This window comes from Typopeltis vanoorti, chromosome 12, assembly GCF_054136105.1.
Source record: "Typopeltis vanoorti isolate ZY-2024b chromosome 12, IOZ_Tvanoo_1.0, whole genome shotgun sequence".
NCBI classification, from domain to species: Eukaryota; Metazoa; Arthropoda; class Arachnida; order Uropygi; family Thelyphonidae; genus Typopeltis; species Typopeltis vanoorti.
In genome coordinates this window covers 134551687-134565961 of record NC_143560.1, presented here as the reverse complement: position 1 = coordinate 134565961, position 14275 = coordinate 134551687, and the positions used below count along the sequence as shown (strand labels likewise).

At 37.3% G+C, this 14275-nt stretch overlaps 2 protein-coding genes across 4 annotated transcripts in view; one reads left to right on the top strand and one right to left on the bottom strand.

Annotated features, from left to right (window-relative positions):
• Positions 1 to 9046, top strand: part of Taf8 (TBP-associated factor 8) — a 78455-nt gene extending 69409 nt beyond the window's left edge. For all 3 annotated transcript variants that reach the window (XM_090402256.1, XM_090402257.1, XM_090402255.1), the window contains one exon: positions 8858 to 9046. In XM_090402256.1, coding sequence (XP_090258382.1) covers positions 8858 to 8976 — 119 coding nt within the window. In that variant the 3' untranslated portion in view covers positions 8977 to 9046. The remainder of the gene's footprint in view (positions 1 to 8857) is intronic.
• LOC150101239 (transmembrane protein 53-A) overlaps positions 1 to 14275 on the bottom strand; it is a 205881-nt gene that overhangs the window by 62544 nt on the left and 129062 nt on the right. The window lies entirely within an intron of this gene.

Below are 14275 nucleotides of genomic sequence, written 5' to 3'. Positions count from 1 at the left end.
TGGAGATGGAGGGTTTTTCATTCCTCAAAACAGGCAAACCGGTTCTGTGAAGGCAATGGGAAACCACCTTGCTTCATAATCATCTCCTTGGTATTGTAGCATATGACTATCCCACCAGCCATTGAATGTTCCATAACTTCAAATAACAGGGGTGTCCAGACAATTATTGGTAGATGTATATTTAGTTTGTAAATAAGTGGTTAGAATAGAAGGTGCAGGATGGATGTTTTTTATTTTCAGTTACAATCTATAAATTACTGAACAAAGAAATATGAAGAATAAAAAATTTTTGTTAGAAATAATGCAAACATGGATAATGAAAGAAAAAACTAAACAAATGCATTTAACATTAATTAATCGGAATCTTCAATAGTTGGATTTACAAAACAGGCATCACAAACAATATTGCTATGCTCAAGGCATAACAATATTGTTTGTTTTTCAGTTGTTTATCAAAATATTTTGTAAGCAACTTGTTTTCGATGCATAGCACATAAAACATCTTTTTTTTTTTTTTTTTTTTTTTTTGTCGAGGGAGCCATATCTATGTCATCATTAGAATTTCCTTCAGATTGTGTCTGAAATTGATGAAGTTTCAGGTGTAAAGGCTTATGCACACCTGTAAAGATTTCTGAATGCCTTTTTATTTGTCAGAACAAATAAAAAGGCATTAAGAGATTTCTAATAAATGTTCTGCGCCGTAATTTCACATTGTCGTTCAGCATATGAATACTCTGAGCATTTATTCCTGACCTAGTTTCTATTATGTCAGGCTTTTGGGAATCTAAATTCACAGTGTTATCAAAGTGCATACTTGAAACTAAAATTATGTTTTTTCCCTTTTTTTGGTATATGAGATACAAGTGTGCAATCTGCACCAGAAGCAAATATGTTGCATTTTTCGGGCCTGTTTTTAGGAGACACCAATTCATGTGGTAGTTGGGGTTTATTCTTACAAACAGTACCTACATATGAGAGTCGCTTCTTTTTCAAGTCAGACATAAGATTTATATCAGTGAACCAATTATTGGCTGTAATATTACATCCTGAAGGGTAAATGGGTTCTGCAAGTTTCTTGATTATGTCAACTGGTTTATTACTAATCAAGTAAGGTCCTTCAGGCTGCTTAACTGCATATATTTCAAGATTTCCTGCATAAAATACTTTTGAATGGACCATAGCAAAAATTTTTATTCCATATTTACTGGCCTTTGGTGCAATATATTGTCTAAACCCAGGTAACATTTCGTGTATTGTTACATTCTGTCCCATAGAGTAGCATAATTTACAATTTTCTACAAATGGTGAGAAAATGTCTCTCACACCGCTAATTTGTCAACTTTCAGGCGTTATAAGCGGGTAAGTTTGTCATCAAGGTGATACAATTGTGAATAAATCTAAATCTCTGTAAAGACATTGTAAGTCTAAAAATTCAATCCACTTACCATCTCTAGCTCATAAATCCTGCAAATTTAGCTAATTGTTGCAATGTACACTAGCTAGATATAAGAGGCCTAAAAATGCTTTCAATTCTGTTTTGTCTATTCGTTTAGCATCTCTTTCTCTTGAATACCGGTTTGAAATAGAGCTGTATAAATGAGAGGAGACTTCCACATAGCCTTGAAAGGAATGTGGAGAACTGACCAGGGCTTCTGACCTAATGTCCAATCCTCACCTTCTCGTGGTGCACCCTGTTAGGTATCTACTTGGATACTGAACGAACGAGGATGGGCTGACAATTTGGGATTTAGCCAACCAAATTGTATTCTTATTGGCTTAAGCCATAATATTAAATGATGGTACAACATGACAGAATTTCATGCCAGCTGGGGCATGAAAAACAAGGACCCATTGTTTTCACCAGGGTAAAAAGTCAGCTACTGTAACAAATCCTAAAACACACCCCAACTCAATATCACCAGAATTGAAGATCGGTACTATCAACATAAGAATCCTGAATGGCAAGGAAATGGAGCTGCCTGAGGAATTAGATTAAGTACCAGATCGACATAATAGGGGTGACTGAAACAAAAAAAAACAAACTGGCGAGATCTTTCTGAGCAATAAATACAAAATGCTATCAGGCAATGACAGTCAAGGAAAAGAAGGAGTAGTCATAGTATTCAATACTAAATACGAGGCTAATCTTCTTGAATGGCAGGCAATTTCAAATAGAGTGATTTGGACAAATATGAGAATGGGGAACTGGAGAATGAGACTTATTTGTGCCTATGGTCCCACAGAAGGTTCTATTAAGGTAGAAGTGGGGGAATTTTTTGAGGCTTTAGAGAAAGCAACTGACACAATGAAAAATGAAAAGTTGGTCCTTGATGCGGATCTAAATATAAATAACAGAATAAGAAATGATTGACTAACATACAAAAATATTTTGGGAAAAGAGCAAAGCTAATACTAATGGCAATACCTGTAGGATTTCTGCTCAGGACGTGGACTGGTTATTACTAACACAATGTTCCAACATAAAATGTGCACAAATTCACATGGAGAGAAGAGGCAATGAATAAGAAAACTCTCATTGACTATATTATTGTTGATAGTGATGTTTTCTCTCTGGTACAGTACACTGGAGTGTACAGAGGATTTGAAATTGGAAGTGATCACCATTTAGTCTTAAGTAGGATAAAATTGAATTTCATATTGAAAAGAATAACATGTAAGAAAGTTTTAAAACGAATAAAAGTTGAGCAGCTATCAGATGTGAACTGTAGACTAAAATATACAAACATTATTCAAGAAAGATTGAAAGAGTTTGAGAACAGGAATCAAACTTTGGAGATTCAGGGCAAGCTCTGAAGAAAACATTGATTGATTCTGCCAGAGAGGCATGTGGTGAGGTTGTCTGCAAGAATAAAAAATCAGAAGTCCATTGTGGACACAGGAAGTTAAAGAGGCAGTGAAGGAAAAGAAGAAAGCACATCAAAAGTTCCTGGAAAATACATCAGCTTGTGCTCTTAGAGAATACAGAGAAAAATGTAAGAAAGCTAAACACTGTGTTAAACTAGCTAAACAAATCTCATGGGAAGACTTTGGTAAGAACATTATAAATAAATATCAAGAAGGTGGCAAGATATTCTGGAGGTTGTTGAAGAAGCTTAGAAATGGAGGAAAGAGTGCTGTAAAAGGAATTTGAGATGATAAAGTTGATATGAAAACTGGAGAAAAAGATATCCTTGAAGTATGGAGTAATTACTTCAAAAATTGCTAAATGAAACAAGCAGTGATAGCACAGTGATAAAAAACACTGACCAGGAATGCAGTCAGGAATACATATCCACACTTGAAGTGGAGAAACCCATCAAAAGCCTGAAATGTGGAAAGGCCGCAGGAGTAGATGATATTCAACCAGAAATGCCCAAGTATGGAGGTATAAAAGTCTTACAGTGCCTGCACTGCATAGTTTGGAAAGCCTGGACAGAGGGACGAATTCCAGATGATTGGAGTAGAGCTCTCATAGTTACCCATTTATAAAAAGGGAAGTAAAACTGAATGTGAGAATTACAGATGCATTTCATTACTGAGTGTTTCTGATAAGATTTATGCCAGTATACTTGAGAAACATTTGAGAAGGATTGTGTAAGAGAAGCTTGGTGAAGAACAAGCTGGATTCAGGCCAAATAGAGGCTGTCAGAATCAGATATTCACTTTACGACAAATAGTTGAGAAGTCATGGAAATATAACATAGATCTGTATTTAAGTTTTGTAGATCTGGAAAAAGCATATGACAAGGTGCCAAGAGAGAAGCTATAATGATATAATGATCCACTGACACCATACAGCGCTACAGTTGTATGGTGTCAGTGGATCATTATATCAAGCAATACTTAGTCTTTATATGAGTTGTAAGTCAGCAGTTAGAATTGACGGAAGTACAGGAAGATGGTTTAATGTTAAATCTGGTGTGAGACAAGGATGTACATTATCCCCTCTGTTATTCGTTATCTATATGAATCACATTATGAAGGAAAGTGGTATTAAACATGATATCAGAATTAGAGATGTTAATGTCAGCTCTTTGCTTTATGCAGATGATGTTATACTTCTAAATAAATTGGCTACAAGTTTGCAAGAGTCCCTGACTAAATTGAATAACTGTTGTGATAGATATGGTATGAAGGTCAGCAATAACAAGACAAAGACAATGAAAATAGGCAGAAGCATTGAAAATATCAGCTGCATTGTGAGTGGAGACCTATAGAACAAGTAAAAAATTTCAGCTACTTAGGCACGATTTTTAGTGAAGATGGTAAATTAAATATGGAAATCGACAAAGCTTGTGTGATAGGAAGTCAACTGAATAAATTTATATGGAATAAGAGAGAAATTAGTCAAAACACTAAATTAGGTATACAAGACAGTGTTCAAACCAATTTTAACTTATGGATCTGAGAGCTGGGTCAGAGGTAAAACAGTTGACTAAAGACTAGAGACCGTAGATCTGAGAGTCTTGAACAAAGCATGAACAAATGGAATCAATGGCAATATCATATAAAAAACGAGGATATTAGGAAAGAACTTGACATTGTTAGCATCCAGGAATGTGTTAGCAGAGCTAATCTCAGGTAGTATAGTCACTTAAACAGAATGCAGAGGAATGATTAGCGAAACAAGTGTTCTCTTTGGCAGGAAAAAGACCAAGATATAGGTGGATTGATACGGTAAAAAGTGCCTTAGAAGATAGAAATATAAGATCTGACATTGTTGTAGCTTTGACAGGTAACAGATTGGTTTGGTGGAAAATTGTAGGTAGGAAGTTATTAATGATGTAAATTTTCATGTACAGGAATACCTCAATTATCACAGTTTGTAATTTGATACCAAAATTCCAGTTATTGCGCTCCAAATTCAAATTATCATGGCCGCGAGATGTAGCCCACTACGTATGCAACCAGTTCGATTCATCACTCTCTTGTTGTGCTTCATTTTTATCCGACAGCGCTCGCTCATCAGTAACTGTCCACCTTTGCCTGAAGTAAATGTGGATATTTATTTCTCTTCTTATTTTCCCCTACAATGAATGCTAAAAGAAACAAGGATGATATCATGTCTACAGCTATCAAGAAGAAACGTAGAGTGATCAGCTTAGAAGATAATTTGCATATGATAAATAAGTATGAAACAGGCATAACCAAAGCCAAAATTGCAGGAGAGTACAGTCTAAATGAATCAACTGTTTGCCATATTTTAGACCACGCTGCATACTATAAGTAACTAGGAAAAAGTGCATCGACCTCGTCTGGATCCCAAACTACGAGAAACAGAAGCCATCTTATGATTGAAATGGAAACGCTATTGTCAGTGTGGATAGAAGATTGTGACCAAAAGAGAATTCCTCTTTGTCAAATGATTATAAAAAGAAAAGCATTGAATTTGCTTGAAACTTTAAAAAGAAAACAATTAGAAAGAGAAAATGATTCGGTTTCAGTAGTGGAAGAAACTTTCTCTGCAAGTTCAGGGTTTGATCGGTTCAAAAAGCGATCGAGCTTTCATAGTGTTCATGTACAAGGTGAAATTGCAAGTGCCGATGAAAAAGCAGCAGCTAGTTTTCCTGGTGAATTGCAACAGATCATTGAAGAAGAAAATTATACCGATGATCGGATATTTAATGCTGACGAAACAGGCTTATTATGGGAAAAAATGCCCACTAAAACATTTTTAGGAAAAAATGAAAAATCACAGCCTGGCTACAAGGCTTCGAAGGAGCGTGTAACACTTGTACTATGTGGCAATGCTTCTGGAGATTACAAGATGAAGCCTCTCTTTATCGTTCACAAAATCCTCGCCCGCTTAGAAGTTTAGATAAAAAATTTTCTCCCTGTTCATTGGAGATTCAATAGAAAAGCTTGGATGACAAAAACTATTTTTGAGGATTGGTTTAAAAACTGTTTTTGAGGATTGGTTTAAAAACTGTTTTTGTCCGAAAGCTGACAGGTACTGCAAGTCATTAAATCTTGATTTTAAAATCTTGTTGATATTAGATAATGCACCTAGTCATCCAACAGCACTGAATGATTTGTGCGAAAATGTAAAAGTTATTTATTTACCACCTAATACAACTTCCATCATCCAGCCAATGGATCAAGGTGTAATCGCATCCTTTAAGGCATGTTACGTATGAAGAACTTTTTCACAAGTAATAGAAAAGACTACAGGAGACGAAGCTATGACTTTGACAGAATTCTGGAAGGCATTCAATATCAAAATTTGCATTGAGAATGTCAAGGAAGCATGGAGTGCAGTAACATCTAACAACCTGAGAGTGGTGTGGCAAAAGATTATTCCTCATTGTGCAAATGATTTTCAAGGATTCGAAAATGAAGTAACCCATGTTATCAATGACATAACTAAGCTTAGCTTCGATCTAGGACTAAAAGAAATTGAAAAAGGTGATGTTCAGGACCTGCTTCAGTCACATGATAAGGAGCTGGATGATGAAAACCTAATTAACCCAGAAAGAGAACGTGCTTACGATGCTCAAATCGATGATAATGACGAACAAATTGACTTGGCAACAAAGGAATTTACCCTCGAAGAAATGGATGAAATGTTTAGAATTTGTGGAAATTTTAAAGAAAAAATCTTGAACGGCAATTCTAATCTCGAGCGATCAATGAAAGTTCGTCAGGAAATTGAAAGTTCCATCAGTTGCTACTGAGTTTTATACGAAGAAAAAAGAAAGAAAAAATTTCTTTTTTATTTATTTTTTATTCTTTTTTATCCAAGAAAGAATAATTGTATGTACTGTATATATAAATAAAGATTAAAGAATAATCTTGTTTTTCTAAATGAACCTTCATTTTTTACTTAACATGTTTAACACATTTCTTTTTTACTTCATATATAAAATTTAATTAATAGATTTGAAAAATCCTTGGCAATAATCATCCATTTTACACTCGTTATTTATCCAGATTATCGTGGATTTGATTATTATTAAATCACTTAAGGAATTGAACAACGTAGATACGAATATAAATTAAATTATATTCGTATCTACGTTGTTCAATTCCTTAAGTGATTTAATAATGCATAACCAACGTATAAGCCTGTCTACGAGGATTCGATTATTGCGGTATTTTTTGTGGCGATAATCGAGGTATTCCTGTAGTACTATCATATCCTGTACGCACCTTAAGGGTAAATGTCAGGAATTTGATGATGATGACGACAAAATATTCTGCAGCTGTCTTCTTATTGGATTTTTCCTCCATTTTGATTCCTTATCCTTTCCAAGAAAATACTCTTCATTCTTGTCTAATTCATCTTCACTTTCATCTTCACACTTGACATTCGCTGAATATCTTCAACATTTGATGGATTATTCAATTGATGTATTTTTTCATTCATTTTCAACGGCAAATAATAAAAAAAAAAAAAAAAACTAAACCAATAAACATAATACTATACTGACATCGGAGTTCACGGTATCTCTCAGATACAATTTACTATCAAATATCACACACCCTTGCATAACATGTGTTAAACCAAACTGACAGTATAAACAGTGCGGAACATTACTTGTAACATATGTATGCACAGCTATACACTGGATATGTGTAAGAATATTTATATTAAAACAATTCGTTTGTATCTGTGAGATCAGCTGTGACCTCCGCAGGGTTAAACATGGTCTTTGTTCATACTTGGACATCAGCAGTAACTTTTTTGAATCCTATTCACAAAAGACTAAACCTATCACTCATTATTACCACAAGTGGAATAAGGTTGGGATTATCTATAAACTTTGCTCTTGAAAACATGGAAATTTTTTTTTTTTAAAGCCACTTTAAGCTCCAATAAGTTGAGTGGTTTCACATATACACACATACAAAAGTGAAATTCATCTACCACCTAAACTAGGGCTGTCAAAGCACTGCCTGTGTGTTTTGATTTTCATGAGCGAAAAAATAAAATAATTTGAATCGAATGCGTATTAGATATTTTAATTCTATTACTAATCAATAATCTCATTGTTGGTAATTTTATTTGGTGTTTTTACATCACTATATACCCATGTGTAGCTCAGTGGATGTGGCGTTTGCCAACCACGGCGCTTGGCTGCACAAAGGAAGTCTTGGTTTCGAGTCTAGTCGGCGACTAGAGGAAATTTTTCTAAGCCTTTTTTCGACCGGTTCCCGAGTTAGTCGATCTCTGGCACGGGCAAGCAGGTTTTTCCTCCCGGAAACTCGGGTTTTTCGTCCTGTAAATTCAAGAAAATCGACCGTAGAACCCACATTATTTCAGACATTAAATATATTGTGTTAGGGTTAGCGACCACGAGATGGCGGCACATTTGAGCCGTCTCTCTTCACTGCATACCGCTTAATTAGTGATAGCTTTGGGCCATCTGTCTTTGATTGGGTACCAGTGGAGATTGAACTGCCCACTCAGTCTCCAAAAGTTAGATAGGGCTAAATGGCCTCGCCTACTCCCCGTATACGGGAATAAAAAGGCGTTAGCTGATAGCTGATATACCCATGTGTTTTTCAAATATTAAATGTGTCAAAGAAGCGTTCTTACACTGTTTTGTTCCAATGTGCATGCTCCAGGCATTTATGGGGAATGTGAGTGTGCGCAATTACTTTTGTTCAGCTTTTGAGGTTGTGTCGCTACTGCTCTAGAAATTACTAGATAGGCATTGTGATGCGGCCCTCAGATTACCTAAGGTTGGACAGCCCTGACCTAAACTATTAGAATTACTGATAAATTAGTAAATTTCCTAATTTTTATTTGTTGGCAACTTCTTAAAAAAAAAGTTCATTTTCTTATTAAAATAATACATTTGGAATGTTTATGTTCATTAAATCTAACTCTTTATCTTCCTTTCTTTTCTGCTAGTTGGTTCTCATAATTTGGATGACCATAGTGGACAAAGAACTGACAGTAATAGTGATATCGATATGATGGATAATCCTTACTTGAGACCTACAAAAATGCCTCGCAAAAGAAAACGATAACTCAAGAAAAAAAAGTTTATAAAATGTGCTTTCTCTTGAGGATATTAATAAAATTCATCATTCATACAAAGTCTTTATAATTACAATATTTTATCTTAAGTCTACCCAGATAAGGGTCTCCTTTTGTTTTGGAGGTATAAAAAAAAAATGTAAACCTTTTCAGCTATGAATGCAAGTGTATATTGAACTGATTTCTATGAGTATCTGAAGACAAACCTGAAAACACACCCCAACTCAGCATCACCAGAGTGAAAGATCGGTACTATCAACATAAGAAGCCTAAATGGCAAGGAAATGGAGCTGCCTTAGGAATTACATTAAGTACCAGAATGACATAATAGGGGTGATTGAAACAAAAAAGACCAAAACTGTTGAGATCTTTCTGAGCAATAAATACAAAATGCTATATTCAGGCAATGAAAAGGAGTAGCCATAGTATTCAACACTAAATATGAGACTAATCTTCTTGAACGGCAGGCAGTCTCAAGTAGAGTGATGTGCGCAAATATGAAAATGCAGAACTGCACAATAAGACTTGTTTGTGCCTATGGTCCCACAGGAGGTCAAAGGTAGAAGTGAAGGAATTTTTTGAGGCTTTAGAGAAAGCAACTGACACGATGAAAAGGGAAAATTTTGTCCTTGTTGGGGATCTAAACAGCAGAGTAAGAAATGATTGTCAGACATACAAAAATATTTTGGAAAAATTTGGAGAAAAGAGCAAAGCTAATAATAATAGCAAATACCTGTTGGATTTCTGCTCAGGACATGAACTAGTTATTACGTGTGTAGAGGCTTAAGTGCTGTGAGGACATCATGTTGGAGGCTTAATGGATTTTTTACAACACTCAAAAAGAATTAAAATAGAATTTAATACTTCCTATATTTCGTCCTAGTCACTAGGGACTAGATCTATGGGGATTACAAAAACAATTAATGTAACATATACACAAATAACAAACAATACTAAGCCCAACCACGTGGGTGACACTAAAGTCCTATCTAGGTAGAGCACCCTCTAAGGGCAGTAGTAGGTGGCCTGGAATGTAAGGTGGGAACTGGTGATGAGTGTTTCCCAAATCTTCGGAAGCTTAATTGCAACCGTATTTATTGAGATTTGGTTGGTTTCTGAGAGCTGCTGCTTCTAAGAAAAGTCTCTTTCTTGAATTTGCTGTGGTGGAGCATGGTGGTTTTTTTTCATGATACCCTGTGGGTGTGTCCAAAACATGCAGCCAAGCCTGAATCGCCACAGTTGTGTTTGAAGATGTAAGACTTGTGTTCCTCTAGACGGATGGATGCTGATCTGCCTGTCTGTCCAAAGTACGCCAGCTTACAGGAACAGGGTACTTTGTAAACTCCAGGCAGAGAGAGGAGGGAGCTGATCTTTCATAGAACGGATAAGGGTAGCAAGTTTGCGGTGGGGCTTATATGCTGTGTGTAGGTTGTACTGTTTTAGTATCTTGGCTATTTCTTCGGATGTGCCACGGATGTAGGGTATGGTGATGGCATTTTTAAAATCTTGTTGACGAGAAGGACCGGGAATGGGGGAGGAGTTGATTATTTTTTTGATACTGTGATCGCTGTAGCCATTGGAGAGGAAAGTGCTGTGTATGTGGTTAAGCTCAGTGGTGAAGGCTGTTCCACTGGAACAAAGTTTGTGGGCTCTCTTGGAAAGAGTTTTAATAATGCCATATTGTTGAGAGGGGTGGTGGTGGGAGAGTGTGAATGTACCTGCCTGTGTGTGGGTTTTCTGTATACGGTGATGGTAAGTGTATCATTAGGCAGGCGTGTGACTAAGGTGTCTAGGAAGAGTAAACAATTGTTCTTTTCCTTTTCCATAGTGAACTGGATTCTTGGATGTAGACTTTTGAGATGACCGAGGAAGGAGTCTAACGTGTCTGGGCCATGAGGCCAAATAGAGAACATATCATCTACATATCTTAGCCAGATAGAAGGTTTGAGTGGGGCTGAGTCTAAGGCTCGTTTTTCGAAATCTTCCAATCTCAAAAACCAACCAAATCTAAATAAATACGGTTGCATTAAGCTTCCGGAGATTTGGGAAACACATCACCAGAGTTCCCACCTTACATTCCAGGCCACCTACTACTGCCCTTAGAGGGCGCTCTACCTAGATAGGACTTTAGTGTCATCCACGTGGTTGGGCTTAGTATTTGTTATTTGTGTATATGTTACATTAATTGTTTTTGTAATCCCCGTAGATGTCCTAGTGACTTGGACGAAATATAGGAAGTATTAAATTCTATTTTAATTCTTTTTGAGTGTTGTAAAAAATCCATTAAGCCTCCAACATGATGTTCTCACAGCACTTAAGCATATACGCACGTATTCTAATCTTCCATGGAGAATAATTAGCACGCAAATCCAAGCAATACGGTAAGTCAAAACTACGACTATCTAGGCAACTAAATAGGCTGGCCTTTTTAAAACGATGTCGGGATATAAGAGTGATACCAAACTGCGTTAAAATGAAGGTCAATTTCCATTCCAAAAAAGCACTTCGTATATATAACCGTGCCAGCTGGGCATTACTCCGCGAGCAAATCGCCTCTACACGTGCTACCCTCGCAGTGACGAACGCCGCCATTGGCTCCTTACATTCAGAGCTCTCCACCGTTCTTAACCCTGAACTTTGGTCGATTCTCTCTGGCATTTCGGAAACTTCCGCACAGAGAGAATTCCAAAAAATAAAAAATAAACACATCAAGAAATATAGCAACCTTGTGAAAAACAAACCACAAATTCAACCGCTCCAGACTAATAAACCTCTCGTCCAAAAGGCTCAACGACGGTGCCGTCAGCGCCCTTTGCCTCGGCCGTAATTTTGCCATCGCTCGAAGGAAGTGGCGGTGCTTGACGTAATGGTGAACATGGAACGGGGAATCGGTCGTTTACCGTCGGAGATAGCTAACAACATCAGACTTGACGTAGCCAACATCCTCGCGCATTCTTCGCCGCACAAAAAGTAATCTATCATATGCCCAACGCGCGGCTCTCTTGAAACTACGTAAAGAAAAAAGTATCGTCATCACCAGACCGGATGAGGGTAATGCCACAGTCGTTCTTAATACCAGTGAATACAATCGTAAAATGAACATTATCCTCCGCGATCGCGCTACCTACATCCCACTAGAACACGACCCCACAAAAACACAAGAAACTAAAAATCTTACTCAAAAAAGTATCTTCCTGGCCCCCTGACGTCACGAAAAAAAATTAAACCTTTCCGCTCCCACCCCCCGAATATACGGTTTACCAAAAATCCACAAACCCAATTCCCCACTCAGGCCTATAGTAGATGCCACCATTGCACCTTGCTATAGACTATCTAAGCAGCTGGCCAACTCTCTGATCTCCCTCACTGGAAGGTCCCCTTCCTATATAAAAAACTCGACCCACTTTAAAGCCCTCACAGAAAATTTAACCTTGAATAAGACATACATATTGGTAAGCTTTGAGATCTCCTCTTTGTTTACCAGTATTCCCTTAATTGACACCTTATCTCTCTTAGAAAACGTTTTCCCCTCTGACATCTTAGATCTCTTTTCCTTTGCCATTAACTCTAGGTATTTCTCTTGGAACAAAATCTACAAGCAGATAGAGGGAACTGCCATGGGTTCCCCCCTATCACCCCCCCCCTTTGCCAATTTCTATATGGAAGATTTCGAAAAACGAGCCATAGACTCAGCCCCACTCAAACCTTCTATCTGGCTAAGATATATGTAGATGATGTGTTCTCTATTTGGCCTCATGGCCCAGACACGTTAGACTCCTTCCTCGGTCATCTCAATAGTCTACATCCAAGAATCCAGTTCACTATGGAAAAGGAAAAGAACAATTGTTTACTCTTCCTAGACACCTTAGTCACACGCCTGCCTAATGATACACTTACCTTCACCGTATACAGAAAACCCACACACACAGGCAGATACATTCACAAACTCTCCCACCACCACCCCTCAACAATATGGCATTATTAAAACTCTTACCAAGAGAGCCCACAAACTTTGTTCCAGTGGAACAGCCTTCACTACTGAGCTTAACCACATACACAGCACTTTCCTCTCCAATGGCTACAGCGATCACAGTATCAAAAAAATTATCAACTCCTCCCCCATTCTCGGTCCTTCTCGTCAACAAGATTTTAAAAATGCCATCACCATACCCTACATCCGTGGCACATCCGAAGAAATAGCCAAGATACTAAAACAGTACAACCTACACAGCATATAAGCCCCACCGCAAATTTGCTACCCTTATCCGTTCTACGAAAGATCAGCTCCCTCCTCTCTCTGCCTGGAGTTTACAAAGTACCCTGTTCCTGTAAGCTGGCGTACTTTGGACAGACAGGCAGATCAGCATCCATCCGTCTAGAGGAACACAAGTCTTACATCTTCAAACACAACTGTGGCGATTCAGGCTTGGCTGCATGTTTTGGACACACCCACAGGGTATCATGGAAAAAAACCACCATGCTCCACCACAGCAAATTCAAGAAAGAGAGACTTTTCTTAGAAGTAGCAGCTCTCAGAAACCAACCAAATCTCAATAAATACGGTTGCATTAAGCTTCCGAAGATTTGGAAAACACTCATCACCAGAGTTCCCACCTTACATTCCAGGCCACCTACTACTGCCCTTAGAGGGCGCTCTACCTAGATAGGACTTTAGTGTCACTCACGTGGTTGGGGTTAGTATTGTTTGTTATTTATGTATATGTTACATTAATTGTTTTTGTAATCCCCATAGATGTCCTACTGACTAGGACGAAATATAGGGAGTATTAAATTCTATTTTAATTCTTTTTGAGTGTTGTAAAATATCCATGAACTAGTTATTACTAACACCATGTTCCAACATAAAAATGTGCACAAATTCCCATTGAGAGAAGAGGCAAGGAATAAGAAAAGTCGCATTGACTATGTTATTGTTGGTAGTGATGTTTCTCTCTAGTGCAGGACACCAGAGTGTACAGAGGATTTGAAATTGGAAGTGATCATTATTTAGTCTTGAGAAGGATAAATTTAAATTTCATACTGAAAAGAATAACGTGTAAGAAAGTTTTAAAGCGAATAAAAGTTGAGCAGCTCTCATATGTGAACTGTAGACTAAAATACACAAATATTATTCAAGAAAAAAATGAGAGTTTGAGAACAGGAACCAAACCTTTGAGATTCAGTGGCAATCCTTGAAGAAAACCCTGATTGATTCAGCCAGAGAGGCATATGGTGAGGTTGTTTGCAAGGATAGAAAAATCAGAACTCCATGGTGGACATGGGAAGTTA